The following is a 21,839-nucleotide window of genomic DNA, read 5'->3' as shown; positions in this document are numbered from 1 at the left end:
TGTACGAAGGGGCGGGCATCGGCCACCGCTGCAGCGGCCATACGAGGGGCCGTTTACGGTGCTCCGGAACAACGGGTCCACGTTCGTGCTGGACGTTGGGGGGAAGGAGGAGGTTTTCACGGTGGACCGCCTCAAGCCGGCCCATGTGGACCTGGCGCAACCGGCCGAGTTTCCGGCGCCTCGGCGCAGAGGCCGACCTCCCAAGCAGGTTCTGGCCCAGGCTGTGGACATTGGGGGGTGTATCGCCGGTTCTGGGGGGGGGTTATGTGGCGGCTCATTTCCTAGCGTATGCGAACCGACTCACAATTAGATAGCCTACGGGGGTTTGCGAGCACAGAACTTTGGAGCCTCTTCGCCATGGGGGGCCGGTTGACAGAGGCTTAAAAGTGAGGCTGAAGTTTTCGAATAAAGTTTTTCCTTCGACTGCAGTTACCGACTCCGTGTCGTAATTTTAGCGCTGTTTGTAGCACACCGCTACAGTACCCCATGCAAGGCTTATCGAGAAAGTAAGGAGACATGGGATCCAAAGGGACATTGCTTTGTGGATCCAGAACTGGCTTGCCCACAGAAGGCAAAGGGTGGTTGTAGTCGGGTCATATTCTGCATGGAGGTCGATCACCAGTGGGGTGCCTCAGGGATCTGTTCTGGGACCCTTATTCTTTGTGAGTGGAGGGATGCGTTAGTAAGTTTGCTGATGACACAAAGGTTGGAGGTATTGTGGATAGTGTGGGGGGGGGGCTGTCAGAGGTTATAGCACAACGTTGATAGGATGCAAATCTGGGCTGAGAAGTGGCAGATGGAGTTCAACCCAGATAAGTGTGAAGTGGTTCATTTTGATGGTCAAATATGATGGCAGAATATAGCATTAATGGTAAAACTCTTGGCAGTGTGGAGGATCAGAGGGATCTTGGGGTCTGAGTCCATAGGACTCTCAAAGCAGCTGCGCAGGTTGACACTGTGGTTAAGAAGGCGTGCAGTGTATTGGCCTTCATCAATCGTGGAAATGAATTTGGGAACTAATGTTGCAGCTATATAGGACCCTGGTCAGACCCCACGGAGTACTGTGCTCAGTTCTGGTTGCCTCACTACAGGAAGGATGTGGAAGCCATAGAAAGGGTGCAGAGGAGATTTACAAGGATGTTGCCTGGATTGGGGAGCATGCCTTATGAGAATAGGTTGAGTGAACTCGGCCTTTTCTCCTTGGAGTGAAGGAGGATGAGAGGTGACCTGATAGAGGAGTATAAGATGATAAGAGGCATTGATCATGTGGATAGTCAGAGGCTTTTTCCTGGGGCTGAAATGGTTGCCACAAGTGGACACAGTTTTAAGATGCTGGGGAGTAGGTACAGATGAGATGTCAGGGGTAAGTTTTTACACAGAGAGAGGTGAATGCGTGGAATGGGCTGCCAGCAACAATGGTGGAGGCGGATAAGATAGGGTCTCTTAAGAGGTACATGGAGCTTAGAAAAATAGAGGGCTAGTCAGCAGGCCAAGTGGAAAGAATGAACAGAACAATTAAAAATAAACAGCAAAATGTGAGGAAACTGGACAAAAGCAGAAACAGGTGCTGCCCATGGTTCTGATGACTATTCAAGCCACTACTAATAGAACCATTGGCCTGTCCCCACATGAAATCATAACAGGACGGCCCCTGTGCCTGCCATCTGGTGCACCACTGTGAATTAAACAAATGGAGGTACACAACCTGCATGACAGAATGATGAATTTTAGTATTGCCTTACAAAAAGCATAATTAAATATTATCAACAGGGAAAAGAAGCCCAACAACCTGTAGTGGACCTTAAATGCCATGATATCAAGCCTGAGACTACTGGTGCGAACATTTAAAAGAAAGAATTCTTTGAAACCTCAATTTGTAGTACCATTTCAGATATTACTGGTCACTAACATAGCCATCAAGGTAAGAGAAAAGCCATTATGGATTCATGCCTCTGTTAAAAAGGTACCTAATGACATAGAAAAAAAATAAAACCACTGAGAGTCCTAATGATGGCATTTGGATTAGCTCATGTCTTTTCCCTGTCAGATGTGATTGCCACGAATACTCAAGATGACTCAAGTTTTCTGATGACTCTGCCATAGTTGGATGCATCAGTAAGGGAGATGAGGCGGAGTACAGGGAAACTTTGTCACATGGTGTGAGCAGAATCATTTGCAGCTTAATGTGAAAAAGACTAAGGAGCTGGTGGTAGACCTGATGAGGGTTAAGGCACCGGTGACCCCTGTTTCCATCCAAGGGGTCAGTGTGGACATGGTGGTGGATTACAAATACCTGGGGATACGAATTGACAATAAACTGGACTGGTCAAAGAACACTGAGGCTGTCTACAAGAAGGGGCAGAGCCGTCTCTATTTCCTGAAGAGACTGAGGTCCTTTAACATCTGCCTGACGATGCTGAGGATGTTCTACGAGTCTGTGGTGGCCAGTGCTAACATGTTTGCTTTTGTGTGTAGCAAACACACAACAGAATCAACAAACTCATTCGTAAGGCCAGTGATGTTGTGGGGGTGGAACTGGACTCTCTGACGGTGGTGTCTGAAAAGAGGATGCTGTCCAAGTTGCATGCCATCTTGGACAATGTCTCCCATCCACTCCATAATGTACTGGTTAGGCACAGGAGTATGTTCAGCCAGACACTCATTCTGCAAATTCTCCAAATTACTTACTCCTTTTCAGCCAGCTGGGCCTGCAAATTGCTGCGGTCCTCCTTCAGTTTTTTTGTCAATTCCTGGAGGCGACGATACTCCTGCTGATGGGTGATCTGTTGTTGTTCCTGTTGCTGTATTTGGCCTGTGATACATTCGGCTTGTGGGAGCTTTTCCTCTATATCCCTGTTACCTCCTTTAGAGTTGAAATTGTCCAATTTGCTGACTTTCTGTTAAGTTCAAGAAAGAAGCAGTTTAAATGGTAGATAGTTCCTTTTCCCTCAATAAAAATATCAATCTTTGCAAACATCAGTGGACAGAGGCCTTACCTTCCCCCAAATACTCAATGTTATACTCACCTTTTCCAGCTCGAGGACTCTACGCACGAGCCTACTTTTCGTCCACTCATTATAGCCTGGAGAAGAATAAGTGCAACGAGAAAAGTACTTAGCTATGTGTGTCATGGATAACAAAAATTTATGAAATGAAATAGCAGACCTAGAAATACATAGTTCATTTTTGATATTATACAAGATAACTTGATTGTTTATCAGGAGGAAGGAGGGTAGGGAAAGGAGGGTAGACATATGGAGATGATACGTTCCCACCCAGAAGAAGATGCCTACAGCCCTGCAGAAGCCAGCAAATCTATCCTGCTGGTTGCTCATATACTCATCTGTATGTACATACAGTGTGTCCGTAGGTCAGATATTTGTTATTCTGGATTATTCATGGAATGAGATGAATTTGAGATATATGTCAGGGATGATATAAATGAATTGTAGAATAAACCTGAGGGGCAGAGTGGCCAACTTTTGTTCCTTGAAAACAAAATTCAGTGTATTTAAAGTATGATAGGACTAAGAAACTGCAGCACTAAATGGAAAGTTAAGCAACTACAAAGAGAAAAGTTGAGAAACTACAAAGAGAAATAACAAAACATTGTGCGATGCTTGCCTCGGGCTGTACAGGGTATGGACGAGCTACGGGATTCTTGTTCCAGGTTGCCCTTCAGGGTTTTATTCTCCTCTTGTAGCTGCTTGAGGCTTTTAGATAATCTGAGGATAGTTGACTTGAGCACTTTGATCTCTTTCTGCAACTCCCTGCTCTCCATCATTGATCTACAAAAGGTGGGAATAAATGGAGAAGAATTACTAAATGGTTACATGTTTTCTTCTATTTCTTATTGCCCTCCATTTCTCATTTGGTTTGGAGAGGAGACCCAAAGCTTCCTTGCAGATATGCCAGGTGAAAGATTTGTAGTGACATGACTAGCACTATGTCCAATCCCAAGTATCTCAGCATTTAAACCAGACAGACACTCCAGTACAATTATAAGAGAATCCCACAAGGCCACAGGAGCTGTCTTTCAGTTTATAGTTTACGGGCAATATAATAGATCCCAGGAGACCACCACAAAGAAAAGCAGAAAATTCCTGGTATCCTAGTCAACAGTCAGTATCAGTGGAACAGATTATATAGCCATTATTAAATGGCTTTAAGTGGGACCTTGCCAACTTGGAACTTGCTATAACATTTCTTGTAACAATGACTAAACTTTATGAAGTACTTAACTGGTTATACGTTATTTAGGGATTTCCAACGGTTGTGAAGGGTGGTGTAGAAATGTCATTTCTTTGTAAGACTGGCATAGTTTAAACTTTAGGCATTTTGTCAAATACAATGAACTTCAAAATGCCAGCAACTGAATTCAATACGGCCACCCAAAGTGAAGAATCATTCTACCACCAAATCCTTTCTCATACATCTCTCCTTTTCAAACTCAACAGCTCAGTCATTCTCTAAACATTGTAATAGCTATAAAATTATTTATGTCAAATTATCACAACTTGATTGATCCAATCTAAGATAATGCAATCAGTTTTTTTAGATTATTTATATTTAGCTCTTTGCATATTTTCCATCCGTAATTGCTGGTGTCATGAGGAATCTCAGCGTAGAGCTACTATTCATTAACATTGCTCGACTGAGAAAAATCATTCAGTGATTAACTATGCTACATTCATGGTCTATACTGAACACATAGAAGATCTATTCTTCCCATTATCTAATTCCAGTAGTAGCATTTTTAGTTTTGAGTTAACTCCTACTGCTGAAACTTAAGTGTTTTCCTGAGAGTACGCTGCACCAATGGGGATAATGACTTAGAAATTCTACCTCTTTATTAAAGGAGTGTTGAATGAATGATTTACAGTGGTTGGAAGTAATTTTGCACCAAGTACCCCTCTGCAAAATTTTACTCTGTACAACATCTGAGGTGCTACATAGAAAAGCTTGTTCATGAAGACCCTTTCTTAGCTCGAGGTATCATGCAAGGAAGATTTAGGACCTTAAGGCACATGTTGGAACATTGTGGAGGGGGTAAGGTTATTCACAATCAGAACAATTACGTGGTGGTATGGATGGAGGTGGGAGGGAGAGTCAGGATGGAGATCTGGTGTTCGTGGTGTTGGTGAGGGTGATCGTGAGTCTGGGGACTTGGGAAAGAGCACAGACACTAAATTGCAACCAGTTTTTATCAATTAGGTTAGTTGTCCAGGTTTTTGACAGTATCATTGAAAGTCTGCTTTTGCTCAGGGATCCTGGACCCTTTTACTGTACACCCCTGTGCATCAGTGTGCCAAATGTATAACATATTCGGAGGCAAGACTGCAGACCACAATTACGTTAAGTATTTGACTGTATTTAGCTTTCCAAGGAAATTCTATTGCACACATCAACTGTTAGTGCATTATTTTTCTCTACTCCAGAAGATAATGGGTTCTCCTGATAAAGGGTCTTGGCCCAACATGTTGATTGTGCATTTTACTGCATATACACTGCCTAGCCTGCTGAGTTCCTCCAACATTTTGTGTTTGTGTGTGTTGCTCACTGGGTTCGCATTCTCTACAATACCTTACCCAATAATTATACGCCATTCAGCATCACAACACACCTGATCATTAATACTGGCTGATTGAGGGACCATGCCATGTACATTTTAACAGCCTTGTTTCCCTGCATTATAACAGTGAGTATACTGCAAAATACTGCATTGCCTGCAAAGCACTGGGATATCCAGAGGTCATGAAGAATACAAAATGCAAATTTATTCCTTCACTTCTTTAAATAATGAATGCTGATAATAACGTGAGTGCAAAAATAATCTGGAGCTGTCACTGAACACATGGCAGGCAGTAAAAGAGGTTGTAAAGTTTAGATTCTGACAAGGGCACTATTTTGTGTTACTGTGCTTGGATGGGAGGGTGAGGGGGGGGGAGGATCAGGATAGGTTAATCACTGACATTTTTGTTTACTACCCAGTTTTAATTCCACCCTTTTTTTAATACCTTGACTCAATTTCTGGGCCTTCTGACCTGTGAACATCTTTCAGCAACCTTTCCAAAATAAGTTATTCTTCATTTCATCCTTAGCATTGAGGATTAGCAGGCTATTCTACCTCAGGGGAGGGGGTAGGGTATGAAGGTCTACCTTGCTGTTTGCTGACAACAGTTACTGTACAATTTGCAGGGAGTTACGTGGGGGGTGTCTTGTAACCTACGGTCACAAATCCAAGAATGAAATCACAAGATATGCCAGAATGCCAGATAGTCACAGACTGTGTTCACTCAATGTGTGCCGGACATCGACTCCCTAAGTGACAATATTCAACAGCCTGATTCTGGCTTACTTTTTCTCCACTGTATCATTGTTGGTTAGCAGAAGTCGGAGTCTTTGAATCTAAAAAAAACCAGAAAAGTCTGTGAAAAATACAGAGAGTTGATTGTAAAACCTGTTTTTATTACCAGGAAGAGCCTTTAAACTCAACATAAAGAGTGCCACGGACACAGCAGATAGCACAATGCTATTATAGCTTGGGGTATTCTGGAATGCAGAGTTCAATTCTGTTGCTGTCTGTAAAGAGTTTGTACATTCTCCCAGTGAACTGCAAGGGTTTTGTCCTGGTGCCCAGGTTTCTTGCCACAGTTCAAAGGCGTATAGGTTAGTAGGCTAGTTTAGGTTAATTGGTCATTGTAAATTATCCTGTGATTAGGCAAGTGTTAAAAATAAATGGGTGGTGTGGCTTGTTGGGCCAGAAGGGCCTGTTTCCGCATTGTATCTCCAAATAAAATGAAAATAAATAAACTAAAATGCTATATATAGTGTAGCAGACTGTATATTATTGCTCAAGGGGAACAATATGCAGAGATGGGAAAATTGTCGGCTCGCAGAACCCTATTGACATAATCAGTGAAGTGAAAATAACAAGCACAAACATATTGTGCACTCACCTCCTCGTAGAATGTCTCCATGGCAATCTTCATCTCTTCAATATTAGTGGTCTTCAAATCAGTTTGGAATTTGCTGAAGGACATTCAAAAATACAGAGTGAACATTGACACCATATGTTAGTCAATGAGTGTGAAGCAGGAAACAGTGCACAAACTTACGATTTAAATTACTGCAACAACTGTCAAGAATATAAGTAATTTAGATTTGTGTAGGACTTTTTAACGTAGGAAAACATCCCAGATTCTTCAAAAAAAATTATCAAAGAAAATTTGATGCAAGCATCATAAGGAGCTATCAGGATAGATAATCAAACATTTGGTCGAAGAGGTGTGCTTTAAAGAAGGCTATCAAGAGGTGGAAATGAATAGAAAGAAAATTCCATAGCTTATGACCTTGTCAGCCAAAGATCAATGATGAAAACTAATTAAGAATGATTTTTTCTTATTTTTACACTGTATAGGATATGGGCTGACTGGTAAGATCAGTGGTATATTAACAATTGTCAGAAGTAGAGGAATTCAGATATCTCTCGATGGTTATGGGACCGGAGAAGTTCATTTTGGTAGGTACAGGTGAAACAACGTAGGGATTTAGTATGGTAGGGAGACTTCTGTAGCAAAATACAGCAGATTGAATGCAATTGCTGAGTAGAGATTACTTGGAAACTTAATTGACTCCAGTTAACAAGAGTGCAGTCACCAACCATAATTGACAGGGAATTTTCCTGATTATCTCCATTCTGGCAGGGACTTAAGAGTGCCACATATGATCAAACATTTATCATCCTAAATCCGGCTCAGCAACTGACCATTCTCAGCCCTCTAAAATGGAGAATTCCAAACTTTCAACTGAATCTTAAAAAGCTCCCTGGGGTCTGGGAACCAGAGCCCCAGGTCAGTGAGTGAAGGATTGGAGCAGAAGGTAGATGTCAGGAAAAGTACTGAAAGGCAAAACTGAAATAACAAGTACAATGGGTCAGATAGTTTGAAGTGTGTATATTTTAATGCTAGGAGTATAATGGGTAAGGGTGATGAACTTAGAGCATGGATCAGTACATGGAACTATAATGTTGTTGCTATTACTCAAACTTAGTTGAGAGGGTGACAAAAATAGGTGATTAATGTTCCAGGTTTTCGAAGTTTTAGAAAAGATAGAGGAGGAGGTAAAAGAGGAGATGGATTTGCACTACTAATCAGAGACAATATCACAGCTGCATTTGGAGCACATAAGGATAGGTATGATACTTGTGGAAGAGTTTTAAAATGGAGTAGGGCAAACTATGAGGGCATTAGGCAGGAACTAAGAAGCGTTAATTGGGAGCACCTTTTCTCTGGGAAGTCCACAGAAGTCGTGTGAAGAGTGTTTAAAGATCAATTACATAGAGCATAGGAAAGGTATGTTCCTGTTAGAAGGAAGAACAGGGATGGAAAGATAAGCAAACCTTGAATGTCCAGAGAGGTGATGAATTTAGTCAAGAAGAAAAAGGAGAAATATATAAAGCTTCGGAAGTTACTCATTGGAGGCTAATCAAGAAGATTAAGATGCATGAGATTCATGGCAAATTAGCTATTTGGATTCAGAACTCGCCTGCGCATGGAAGACAGCATAGTGGTTGAAGGGACTTATTCGAGCTGGAGGTCTGTAATTAGTAGAGTTATGCAGGGATCTGTTGTGGGACCACTGCTGTTTGTGTTGTAAATAAATAACCCAGATGAAAATGTAGATGTGTGGGTTAGTAAATTTGCAGATGATACCAAGATTGATGAAGTTGTGGATAGTGTAGGCTGGGAAAGAATATAGCACAATATAGACGAGCTGCAAATATGGATTGAAAAATGCCAGAAGGAATTTAACCTAGATAAATGTGACAATGTTGCACTTCAGTAGGGCAAATAGGAAACAGTATACTGCTAAGGGCAAGGTCCTAAACAGTGTTGCTGAGCAGAGATATCTTAGGATCCAAGTTCATAGTTCCTTGAAAATGGCTACACAGTTCAATAAGGTGGTTATGAGGGCTTATGGGATGCTTGCTTTTATTAGTCGAGGGTTTGAGTTATTGTTCCAACTTTATAAAATTCTGGTTAGGTCACATTGCATAGAGTTCTGGTTACCCCACTAGAGAAAGGATGTTGAAGCTTTGGAGAGGGTGCAGAAGAGGTTTACCAGGATGCTGCCTGGTTTAGAGGGCACATGCTATCACGAGAGGCTGGGTAAGCTTGGGTTGTTTTCTCTGGAGTGTTAGAGACCATTGTGTTTTATTATTTTATGGTTGCCTGTAAGAAGATGAATCTCTAGGTTGTATGTGGTATACACACATAATAAATGTGCTTTGAACTTTGTACTTCAACACTGAGATTTTGGTTGTAGAAGGGGTATCAGTAGACATTAATCAAGTGCAGGCTAATGTAGTTGAGATTCAGGTCAATTAGAATTAAAGAGAATGGCAGAGCAGGCCTGAAGAGGTAAATGGCCTACTTCTGCTCCTGGGTCCCTACTGTGCAAGGATACCAGAATATGCACAAATATCAAGACTTACTGTGTTCTGCTAAGTTATGGTGAAAATGCAATATTGAAAGGGGTGTCTTTCACAACCTCAAGTTCACATGTTCAAACACTGGAAATGCTAGTACTTAATAAAATCAATCTTCAGTGAGAAGATGCAGAGCAAAGTTAAGGTTTGTGTCAAGTTTCTCTTTCTTTCTCCATTATGGCAGTGAGGCTGGATCCCATCAGAGTAGTGAGCTCCTCCTGCATGATGTAGGAGGCTTAGGGATAGGGAACTGGGGCTGGATGATCTATGGACCATTCAGGAGAACGAGGAGGTGACAAATATGAACTATAGGGAGGCAATCACATCTAAGTTGCAGGAGGCAAAGGAAACAGACAAACAATGCAGAGTACACCTGTGGCCGCTCCCTTCAATAACAAGTATACTGTTTTGGATACTATTGGCGGACGACCTACCAGGAAAGCCACAGCAACAAAGTCTTGGCACTAAGTTTGACTTTGTGGCTTAGAATTGAAGAGAGGACATCTTGGAGAGATTTTCTACTGAGTCAGTGTGGATGAAAGTCAAAAATCGGAAAGGAACCATGACTGTATTGGGGGTATTCCAGACCCTCCAGTAGCAACAGAAACACTGAGCAGCAAATCATGAGGCAGAATTTTGAAAGGTGCAAAAATAATAAGGTTGCTGTTACAGGCTACTTCAACTTTCCTAATATTGACTGGAACCTCTCGAATGCAAATGATTTAGATGGGGCAGAAGGATTCCTGACACAATATGAGGACAGGCTGACTAAAGAGGGGCCATAATGAATCGAGTACTAAATAATGAACTTGGTCAGGTGACAGGTTTCTCAATGTGTGAGCATTTCAGAGACACTGACCACAACTCCCTGACCATTAGCATAGCCTTGAAGAGAGATAGGAACAGATGGTATGATAAAGTATTTTTCTGGGGGAGGATGAACTATGATGCAATTAGGCAGGAACTTGTGAGTGTAAATTGGGAACAGATATACTCAGAAATGCACAATGGAAATGTGGAGTTTGTTTAAGGAACACTTGAATACAGTTCTGGATAGGTTTGTTCCATTGAGGAAGGATCTTAGGATGGTAGGGTGAAGGAACCATGGTTGACAAAAGAAGTGGAATGTATAATCGAAAGAAAGAAATAGCATACTTAAGGCTTGCGAAGGAAGGATCAGACAGGGCTCTTCATAGTTACAAGGTATACAGGAAGGATCGTAAGAATGGACTTACAAGAACTAGAAGAGCGCATGAAAAGGCCTTGGCAAGGAAAACCCTATTGCATTCTACACATGTGAAGAACAGGAGGATGACTAAAGAAAGAGCAGGACCAACCAGGCCTTTCAGCTCACAATGTTGAGCCAACCTTTTAACTTCTATAAAACCCTTCTTACCCACACACCACTCTATTTTACTATCATCCATCTGCCTACCTAAGTGACTCTTAAATATCCCTAATGTATTTGACTCTACTTTTTCCTCGCCAAAGGTGCAGCAATCTCTTCCCTCACTTCCAATAGTAACCTGGGGTATATCTTCTCCAGCCATGGAAACTTATCTAGCCTAATGATTTTTTTATGTTCCAATACATCCACTTTCTTAATGCTGACATACTCTAGCATATCAGCCTGTTTAATGCTAACCACATATTTGTCAAGGTCCCTGTCACTGATGAAAACTGAAGCAAAATATTCATTAAGGACCTCCCCTATCACCTGTAACTCCAGGCACATATTTACTTTTCTATCCCTGATCAGTCCTACCTTCACTCTAGCCATCTTCCTATTCATCACCTGCGTGTAATATGCTTTGTAGTTTTGCTTAATCCTACAGCCCAAGGCCTTCTCAAGCCCCCTTCTAGCTCTCCCTAAGTCCATTCTTTTTTTTTAATTTTTTTGCTCAGCATAACAAAACTTTCAATTTCCAGATACATTTACATTTCTTCCCCTCACAGATATCAGAACACTTCCATCAAAATATAGACATCACCACAACATCCTATACAAAAGCCCTTATTAGTATAGCAGACAGGTTTACATCTACATTCTGCAGAAAAGGCTGCCATGTTTTATGAAAACTATTTGTTTTTAAGTGTACCATACATATCAAAAAGTCCAAAGGAATGTATTCCATGATTAATTTACTCCAACCAAAAAGTCCAGGGGCCTTATCAGATATCCAACAAAGTAAAATGTTCTTCCTCACAGAAAAAGTCAGGATGTTAAAAAGTTTTTTCTGATGTGCATTAATAATATGACTGCTGGGTAAGCCTAAGAGAAAAGACACTGGGTTCAGTTCAAGCTCCATCTTCAGAATCTTTTCCATTTCACCCAAAATATCACTCTAGTATGCTTGAAGTTTGGGACAAATCCAAAAGCAGTGGGTGAAAGTTCCAGTATTTACTTTACATCTAGAACACATTGGAGAAACCCCCGTGTTAAATTTCAAGAGACGATCTGGAGTCAGATGGACTCTATGCAGAATTTTGAGTTGCAATGCTTTAGTTCTATTACAAACTGAAATTTTCTTTACATTATCACAGATGTCTTCCCATGTTTCAGCTGTAATTTCTACTCTCAGCTCTTCCTCCCAGACCCTTCCCAGCTGCTCAGCCTCTCCACAAGAACATTCCCTCAGGATGCTGTAAAAAGTACGAATGGAGATTTCACCCTTAGAACGAAACAGCCTCTTTTCTATGTCAGAACTATAGAAATCAGTTAACAATGATGTTTTTTTCCTGTATATAATCTCTTACCTGAAAGAAACGAAAAAGATCCTTGTTGGATATGTTAAATTTCTGTACTATTTGACTAAAAGACATCATCGTTTCTTCATCAAACAAATCTCCTAGATGGAAAATACCCTTAGAAATCCAAAGTTTAAATCCAGAATCCATTATGGCAGGCTGAAAATCTGGACTGCCGGTTATTGGAGTGAAGAGTGATATTTTCGCTGCGTTGCTCTGAATTTGTTGCACCACCCTCCAAGCCCTGACCGTATTAATTGTTATTGGATTGCGACAATATTCCTTAACTAGTTTCATCTTATTGAGGAAAAGCAGATTAATAAGAGGGAATTTTGCTTCAATGTCTAGCCAAATTGAGGAGGGGCTCCTGCAAACCCAGTCAACCACATAAGATAAAAAGGAACTTAATTGATACTTTTTGATGTCTGGAAAATCCAGACCCCATAGACTACTGGGAAGCTGTAACTTAGACATTTTAATACAGGGTCTTTTTTTTTGTTTCATATGAAAGAAACAAACCAGCCATTTTTTAAAAAGTATTTGTTGGGTAAAAATGACTGGAATCATTCATATTGGGTAGGGCAGATGAGGAAGAATGTTCATTTTGAGCCAAGCCAAAAAATGGGAAGAGTGCTCCATTCGCTCAAGATCCTGTTTGAGTTTGTCAAATAACTGTGTAGAGTTAGCTTTGAACAATTGATCAAACGTAGGTGTGATAGATATGCCTAAGTAAACAAAACCTGTCTGCGACCATTCAAAGGGGAAATCACCCTGAGTGTCAGGTACCTGCTGCAGATTCCCCAGAGGCATAGACTCTGATTTAGTTCAGTTGATTTTATAACCTGAAAAGGTGCTAAATGAACTGATGCATTGTATAAGGTGCACTGAAATAACAGGGTTTGATAAGAAAATTAGAACATCATCCGCATACAATGCGATTTTATGTGACTTTAGTCCTATGTCTCGAGCAGATATTTTGGGGTCTCACCGAATAGCCTCAGCCAATGGCTCGATCCCAAGTCCATTCTTAAGTGCCTTCCTGCCTACCTTATAACTCTCTTGAATCCTGTCTAATCCTTGTTTCCTGAGCCTTAAGTATGCTTCTTTCTTCCTCTTGACTAGATGTTCCACATGTCCTGTCAACCACAATTCCTTCACCCTGCCATTCTTTTCCTGCCTCAATGGGACTTGGAAAACCTAATGGTCACATGCTGTATATTCTTTTACCTAGAGAGTTCTCATCTGTGATCCTGACCTCAGTTTACATACCACCAGCAGCCGACTATAATTAATTGCTCATGATACTGCATTATGCCAACTTCAAACAAGAAACAGTCCATCCCGATACATTTCATAGTTGGAGACTTTAACCAGGGTTGTTTTTGGAAAATGCAGCCCAATTACCATCAGCATATAACTTGTAGCACCAGAGGTAAGATAAGTAATGTCTACCATTCCATGCCCAGACTGTATTTCGATAAATAGGATCACTTGGCAGAGGCTAAAGAGCAAAGCTCCAGAGATTAGGATAACAAAGAGATGGTCGCAAGAAGCAGAGGAGGAGCTATGGGATTGCTTCAAATCAGTGGACTGGGCCATTACGAGGACTCATTACCTAGGGATCTGAATGAATACATTAAAGTTGTAACTGACTTTATTAAAACAGCTGCAGATGAGTAAGTGTGATAGATATGCCTAAGTAAACAAAACCTGTCTGCGACCATTTAAAGAGGAAAACACCCTGAGCGTCAGGTACCTGCTGCAGAGTTTTCCCCAATCAGAAGCCCTGGATGAACCATGAGATCCAAAATCTGCTAAGAGCCAGATCAGAGGCGTTCAAGTCTGGTGACCAAGCAAGTTACAAGAAAGACATCTCACAAGCAACGTGGCAACTCTGGACCAAACAAATCAACAAAGGATGCTCGACAGTTGTGGCATGGCTTGAAAACTGCCACTTCTTATAAAATTAAATCGGACGCCACAGGAGACGACGGGGCTTTGCTTCCAGATGAGCTGAATGCCTTCTATCAAAACATGGAGGAACGTATGATCTCAGTCTCTGAAGCAGATGTGTGAGCAACCCTCAGGAAGGTGAACCCAGATGGGGTACCAAAACAAGAAATAAAGACCTGTGCTGATCAACTGGCTGGTGTGCTTAATGAGATACTTAAACCCTCCTTCGGCAGTGTGTGGTATCCACACAGGCTTCAATTGTACCTGTACCCAAGAAGGATGCAGTAACCTGCCTCAATGATTATTGCCCAGTGGCACTTACATCCACTGTGATGAGGTGCGTTGAAAGGTTGATGATGAAACATATCAATTCCTGCCTGAGAAGCAACTTAGATCTGCTCCAATTTGCCTACAGGAGCAACAGGTCTGCAACAAATGCCACCTCACTGTCTCTTCACTGAACCCTGGAACATCTGGTCAGCAAAGATACACATTATCAAATATAGCTCAGCATTCTATACCATCATCTCCTCAAAACTAATCAATAAGCTCCAAGACCTTGGCCTCAATACCTTCTTGTGCAATTGGATTCTGGATTTCCTCACTTGCAGACTCCAGTCAGTTCAGATTGGCAACAACATCTCCTCCATGATCTCCATCAGCATAGGTGCACCACAAGGGTATGTGCTAGCCCCCTGCTCTACTCACTTCACATCTATGACTTTGTGACTACGCACAGCTCCAATGCCATGTTCAAGTTTGCTGATGACACTACTGTCATATGTCAAATCAAAGATGGTGACAAATCAGCATATAGGAGGAAGACTGAAAATCTGGCTGAGTTGTGTCATAACAATAACCTTACTCAATGTCAGCAAGACCAAGTGCGGATTATTGACTTCAGGAGAAAGAAACCAGAGGTCTGTGAGCTAGTCCTTATCAGAGGATCAGAGGTGGATAGGGTTAGCAATTTTAAGTTAATCAGTGTTATTATTCCGGAGGACCTGTCCTGGTCCTAGCACACAAGTGCAATTACGAAGAAAGCACAACAGCATCTCTACTTTCTTAGGAGTTTGCAGAAGTTTAGCATGACATCGAAGACACTGACAAACTTCTGTAGATGTGTAGTGGGAAGTATATTGACTGGCTGCATCACAGCCTGATATAGAAACACCAATGCTCTTGAATGGAAAATCCTACAAAAAGTAGTGGATATGGCCCAGTCCATCACAAGTAAAGCCCACCCAATCATTGAGCACATCTACATGAAACGCAGTAGCAGGAAAGCAGCATCCATTTTCGTGGACCCCACCCCCCAGGACATGCACTCTTCTCACTGCTGCCTTCAGAAGGTACTTTTCATTGGAGCTGAGTCACCAAGAAGATGTCTCAGGACTCACACCACCTGGTTCAGGAACAGTTAATATCCCTGAGCCACCAGGCTCTTGAACCAAAAAGGATAACTTCACTCACCCATCATTGAAACATTCCCACAACCTATGGACTCACTTTCAAGGATTCTTCATCTCATGTTTTTGATATTTATTGCTCACTTATTATTATTATTTTGTGGCGACCCACTTTCTGCACAGGCGAACCGACTCACAAATAGCCAGGGAGAGACTTTGGTAATGCACCTCTGATGTCATTTCCGCCAGGAGAGGGCGGGCGCTAGGGATTAAATGCCCGCGCCGCGAAGTTTGAATAAACTAGTCTCGAAACGATTTACATGTCGTTATTTCAGCGCTGTATGCAGTACATCGCTACATTGGTGACCCCAACGGTCCAAACGGGATTTGGACCAAAGATGACCGACTTCATCTGTTCACGCAGTTTCGCTAAAACTGCTGACTTTCCGGAAGCTGCGACCATGCATGTGGTTTAGCCAAGCAGAAGCCCAGTTCCAGATTTGGCAGATATCTTCTGATTCCACGCGTTACTACCATGTGGTGAGCCCCCTTGACCAGGAGACGGCCGCCCAGGTTGCAGATTTCATACAGTCACCCCCGGAAGAATGCAAATATGAAGCATTCAAGGTGCTGCTCATTGAGACCTTTGGCCTCTCACGGCGTGAGCGGGGTGCCCGCCTGCTTCACCTGGACGGTTTGGGAGGCAGACTGCCGTCAGCATTGATGAACGAGATGCTGGCCCTGGCCAACGGACACAAGCCCAGCCTCATGTTCAAGCAAGCGGTCCTAGAGCAACTGCCCGAGGACATACATCTGCAGCTGACCGACGCAGATTTCAGTGACCCCCGGAAGGTGGCGGCCCGGGCAGACGTGCTGTGGAAAGCCAAGAGGGAGAGCGTGGTGTCCGTCGGTCAGATTACCAGGCCATGCGCCCAACAGCGGACCAGACCAGGCTCGGCAGATGGGCGCACACAACACAGAGGAAGGAGTGAGGAGGGCAGTGAACTGTGGTGTTTCTACCACCAGCGGTGGGGCATAAAAGCCTGCCGTTGTCGCCCGCCCTGCAATGGCCAGGGCCAGCTGCCACTAATAACTATGGCGGCTGGCCACCAGGACAGCCTCTTGTACGTCTGGGACAAACAGTCGGGATGCCGCTTCTTGATCGAAACCGGAGTGGAAATCAGAATCTTGCCCCCGACGGGGTACGACACCCGCAACAGGAAGCCAGGACCCACCCTGAGGGCCGCAAACGGCAGCACGATATGGACCTACGGCACCCGCACAGTGCAGCTGCAGTTTGGCGCCAGCCGGTTCACGTGGGACTTCACACTGGCTGCCATGGCCCAACCACTCCTGGGGGCGGACTTCTTTTTTTCTTTTTTTTAATTAGTTTTTTTTATACATTTTACAAATTAAAAAACCCCAAATCACAATGAGGAACATTAATACAGTGGGGCAGACTTCTTGCGAGCTCACAGCCTGCTGGTCGACTTGCAAGGGAAAAGACTGGTACAAGCCAAGACTTTCCAGACGTTCTCCCTGGGTGAAGCCAAGTTGCCGGCCCCACACCTGGACTCCATCACGCTGTCGGACAACAAATTCACCAGAATCCTGGCGGACTTTCCATCGATTCTGGCACCGCAGTTCACGGCAGCCATGCCCAGACACGGGGTACAGCACCACATCCCAACCCAGGGACCACCCCTCCACGCCCACGCACGAAGGCTCCCTCCGGAAAAGCTCCGCCTGGCGAAGGAGAAGTTCAAGAGGATGGAGGAATTGGGGATCATAAGGAGGTCCGACAGCCCATGGGCCTCCCCCCTGCACATGGTGCCCAAAGCATCCGGGGGTTGGAGACCATGCGGCAACTACCACAGACTGAAAAAGGCTACAACTCCAGACCGCTACCCCGTGCCGCACATACAGGACTTTGCAGCAAACCTGCATGGGGCAAGAACCTTTTCCAAAGTAGACCTCTTCCGGGGATACCATCAAATCCATCACCCCGTTTGCCCTGTTCGAGTTCCTCCGAATGCCATTTGGCCTGAAAAATGCTGCACAGACGTTCCAGCGGCTAATGGATGCGGTGGGTCGCAACCTGGACTTTGCGTTCATCTATTTGGATGACATCCTTACAGCCAGCAGTAGTCGTCAGGAGCATCTGTCCCACTTCCGCCAGCTCTACACCCGCCTGAGTGATTTCGGCTTCACGATTAACCCAGCCAAATGCCAGTTCAGTCTTGATACCATCTACTTCCTGGGCCACAGGATTACCAAAGACGGGGCAACACCTCTGCCCGCCAAGGTAGACGTGATCCGCCACTTTGCCCGGCCCAACACAGTCAAAGGCCTGCAGGAGTTCATTGGTATGGTGAACTTCTACCACCATTTCCTCCCCTCAGCAGCCCGTATCATGCGCCCTTTGTACACCCCGATGTGGGGTAAAGGCAAGAACATTACTTGGGACAAGGAGGCCGTGGCCGCTTTCGTTAAAGCCAAGGAAGCCTTGGCAGATGCTGTGATGCTGGAGCACCCCAGAACAGACGTTCCGACCGCACTCACGGTGGACGCGTCCGACACAGTAGTCGGTGAGGTGCTGGAGCAGCTCAACGAGGGGTGCTGGCAACTCCTGGTGTTCTTCAGCGAGCACCTACAACCACCCGAACTCAAGTACCGTGCTTCCGACCGGGAGCTGTTGGCACTGTATCTGGCAATCCGGCATTTCAGGTACTTCTTAGAAGGCAGGCCTTTCACCGCGTTCACGGACCACAAGCTGTAGACCTTCGCGTTCACGAAGGTGTCCGATCCCTGGTTGGCTTGCCAGCAGCAACATCTGTCCTACATCTCCGAGTACGCGACAGACATCCAGCATGTCTCGGGAAAGGACAACGTTGTGGCAGACGCACTCTCCAGACCAGCTGTCCAGGCCCTGTCCCTGGGGGTGGACTATGCAGCACTGGCGGAGGCGCAGCAGGCAGACGACGAGATGCCCAGCTACAGGGCTGCAGTCTCGGGTTTGCAGCTGCAAGACTTTCTCGTAGGCCCAGGTGAGAGGACCCTCTTGTGCGACGTGGCTACCGGCCAACCTCGCCCCATCGTCCCGGCAGCCTGGAGGCAGCAAGTTTTCGACTCCATACACGGTTTGGTGCACCCATCTATCAGGACAACCGTCTGGCTGGTCTCCAGCAAGTTCGCATGGCACGGACTTCGCAAGCAGGTCAGTGAATGGGCCAGAACATGCGCGCAGTGCCAAACAGCCAAGGTGCAGCGGCACACTAAAGCCCCACCACAGCAGTTTGAACCCACCCACCGGAGGTTCAACCACAATCATGGGGATATCATGGGCTCCCTACCAGTGTCCCGAGGAGCACGATACCTCCTAACTATGCTAGACCGGTTCACAAGGTGGCCAGAGGCGGTCCCGCTCACCAACACATCTGCCGATTCCTGCGCCCAAGCACTGACTGCAACCTGGGTAGCACGCTTCGGGGTACCGGCCCACATTACCTCCAACAGAGGCGCCCAGTTCACCTCCAGCCTGTTGGGAACGCAGCTACATTACACTGCTGCCTACCACCCACAGTCAAACGGACTAGTGGAGCATTTCCACCGTCACTTGAAGTCGGCTCTCATGGCCCACCTGAGAGGACCTAACTGGGTGGACGAGCTTCCCTGGGTCCTGCTCGGAATCCGCACAGCACCCAAAAAGGATCTGCACACCTCGTCAGCCGAGTTGGTGTACAGCGCGCCCCTGGTCATCCCAGGAGAGTTCATACCAGCCCCAAGGAGGCAAGAGGAAGAACCCGCAGCAGTCCTGGGCAGGCTACGCGAAAGGCTTGGTAACCTGGCCCCCATACCCACTTCACAGCATGGTCAGAACCCGACCTGTGTACCCAAAGACCTGCAAAACTATAAGTTCATTTTTGTACGATGGGGCAGACATCGGGCACCGCTACAGTGGCCCTACGAGGGGCCGTTTACGGTGATCAGAAACAACAGGTCCACATTCGTGCTGGACATTGGGGGGAAAGAGGAGGTTTTCACAGTGGACCGGCTCAAACCAGCCCATGTGGACTTGGCGCAGCCGGTCGAGATTCAGGCTCCGCAGTGCAGAGGCAGACCTCCCAAACAGAGTCCGACCCAGACTGAGGAATTTGGGGGGTGTATTGCCGGTTCTGGGGATTGGGGGGAGTTATGTGGTGACCCACTTCCCAGCGCACTCGAACCGGCTCACAAAGTGGTGTGCGCCGGCATTGAGGCCGGTCCCAAAGAGGGCGCCAAGCCTGCTTCACCAGCAAGGGGAAAAGCCCACACACAGGACAGGACTGTGAATATGTGCCCCCTACAGTATTCCCGCCCAGGGAGGACGGGAACAGGAAGGCTTTAAAGCGAGGCCGCGAAGTTTGAATAAACCTCTTTTGCAACTGCAGCTCACCAACTACGTGTCGTTATTTCAGCGCTGTGTGTAGCACACCGCTACAGTATCATCTGCAACACCAAGAGCCCCAACACACTCAATCACCACTATACTACCATAAGGAATGTTTACTGTTCCATCCCTAGACTGCATTTCAGGAAATCTAATCATTAAGTTGTTCTCCTACCATTATCGTTGGCCGAATTAAAGGTGATGGCATATCAGTATATAGAAGGGAGAATGAAAATATGGCTGAATAGTGCCACGAGAACAACCTTTCACTCAATGTTAACAAAAACAAAGTCCGTAGGAAGTGGAAACTAGAGGTCCATGACCTAGTGCTCATCAGGGAATCAGAGGTGGATATGATCAGCAACACTACTCCTCCAAGTTGTGTGGAGGCATGGCTGCAGAGTAATTGAAATACCGCCATAAACAGAGCCTTTGTTCGTGCACTGCTGGAATTTTCTTTCATATAATGTTAATATAATTTTGTAATTATGCTAATATAATTTTGAAATCTATATAAATTGTGAAATACCTTGTAATTAAGTTTTAATGAATATAATCCATAAATTTTCCAAATAATAAACCTACCACATGAATTACTTTGAAATATTTAGAGCTTCAATCTATTTACATGAGGTTACAAAACTGTTACAAAGTGTAACAATAAACAGAATGAAAATGGATAGCTCATTGTTAATTAACCACAGGCCCATATCACAAAAAAATATTTAAATTGCCATGCATTTTTCAGGCTGTGTAAAAATTTCCTGCTCAAAGCAATGACTGGTCTGTGCAGCCATGAAAAAAAAATTAGAGGGAACGTTGGTCAGGAACTTTAAATTCCTCGGCATTATCACTTCAGTGGATCTGTCATGTGTCCAGCACGTAAGTGCCATTGCAAGGAGAACAAGGCAGCACCTCTACTTTCTTAGAAGTTTGCGAAGACTTGGCATGTCATCTAAGATTGTGACAAACTTCTATAGATCTGCATTAGAGAATGTAGTGACTGGTGGCATAACGGCCAGGTATAGAAACATTAATGATATACACATTGTGGCAAACAGTTTAGTTAACTATCATTTGAAACTAACCCAAAGTGTACAGTCTGCTCCTCAACAGGTTTCTCCTGATTAGAGCGATCCAACAGGAGGAGGACACACCCTGATTCCTGGTGAGTAGATCCTGATTAAGAAACCGCATAAGGAACCATTGGAAGTTCAATGGGAAGGTCCTTATCACATGCTGTTCGTTACTAACTTGGCAGTAAAGGTAAGTGAATACATGCTAGCTACTGCAAGTGAGCTAAAGTGGTTCCCGACGAGAGCAATAGGCACTGTAGTTAATGTGCTGGTAAACTCTGACTCAGTGCTTAAAGGCTACGGTGAGAAAATCACTAGCCAGCCAGAAGACTTCGAACAGAGTCAATAGTGACTAGACATTATGAAGTTTATTCTAGTACTATTTCTTGACGTTATATTTCTGCCAATTTTCCCTACTCACAATGTGCCAATTGAGATGACACATGATATATACTTGCAAGTAATACATGAATTTGCTGATGCTATTAATGCCTCTAGCTACTGGGTATACCAATATATACCACATACTTTGAGATAATTGCCATACATAAGATGGTACTTCAAAATCATATGGCATTAGATCTTAGCAGTTAAGGGGGAAATGTGTACTTATAGGAAAGGAGTGCTTCTTACATACCTGACAAGTCTGAAGACATAACTAATTTGGCCAATCATACGCATAAAGAAACAGCTAAAAATCTGATGAATTGAATTTCTTTGCTTGGATTCAATTA

The 21,839-nt window shown here is 44.3% G+C and overlaps 1 protein-coding gene across 4 annotated transcripts in view; it reads right to left on the bottom strand.

Annotated features, from left to right (window-relative positions):
• Window positions 1-21,839, bottom strand: part of iqce (IQ motif containing E) — a 114,103-nt gene that overhangs the window by 60,500 nt on the left and 31,764 nt on the right. For all 4 annotated transcript variants that reach the window (XM_059979821.1, XM_059979822.1, XM_059979820.1 and 1 more), the window contains exons 10-14: window positions 6,960-7,032; window positions 6,359-6,408; window positions 3,625-3,788; window positions 3,027-3,082; window positions 2,689-2,897 (exon numbers count right to left, since the gene is read on the bottom strand). In XM_059979821.1, the coding sequence (XP_059835804.1) occupies window positions 2,689-2,897; window positions 3,027-3,082; window positions 3,625-3,788; window positions 6,359-6,408; window positions 6,960-7,032 (552 nt within the window). The remainder of the gene's footprint in view (window positions 1-2,688; window positions 2,898-3,026; window positions 3,083-3,624; window positions 3,789-6,358; window positions 6,409-6,959; window positions 7,033-21,839) is intronic.

Source organism: Hypanus sabinus, chromosome 9, assembly GCF_030144855.1.
Source record: "Hypanus sabinus isolate sHypSab1 chromosome 9, sHypSab1.hap1, whole genome shotgun sequence".
NCBI lineage: Eukaryota > Metazoa > Chordata > Chondrichthyes > Myliobatiformes > Dasyatidae > Hypanus > Hypanus sabinus.
Note: the sequence above shows the minus strand (reverse complement) of the source record. Positions and strands in the feature narration are given on the sequence as shown.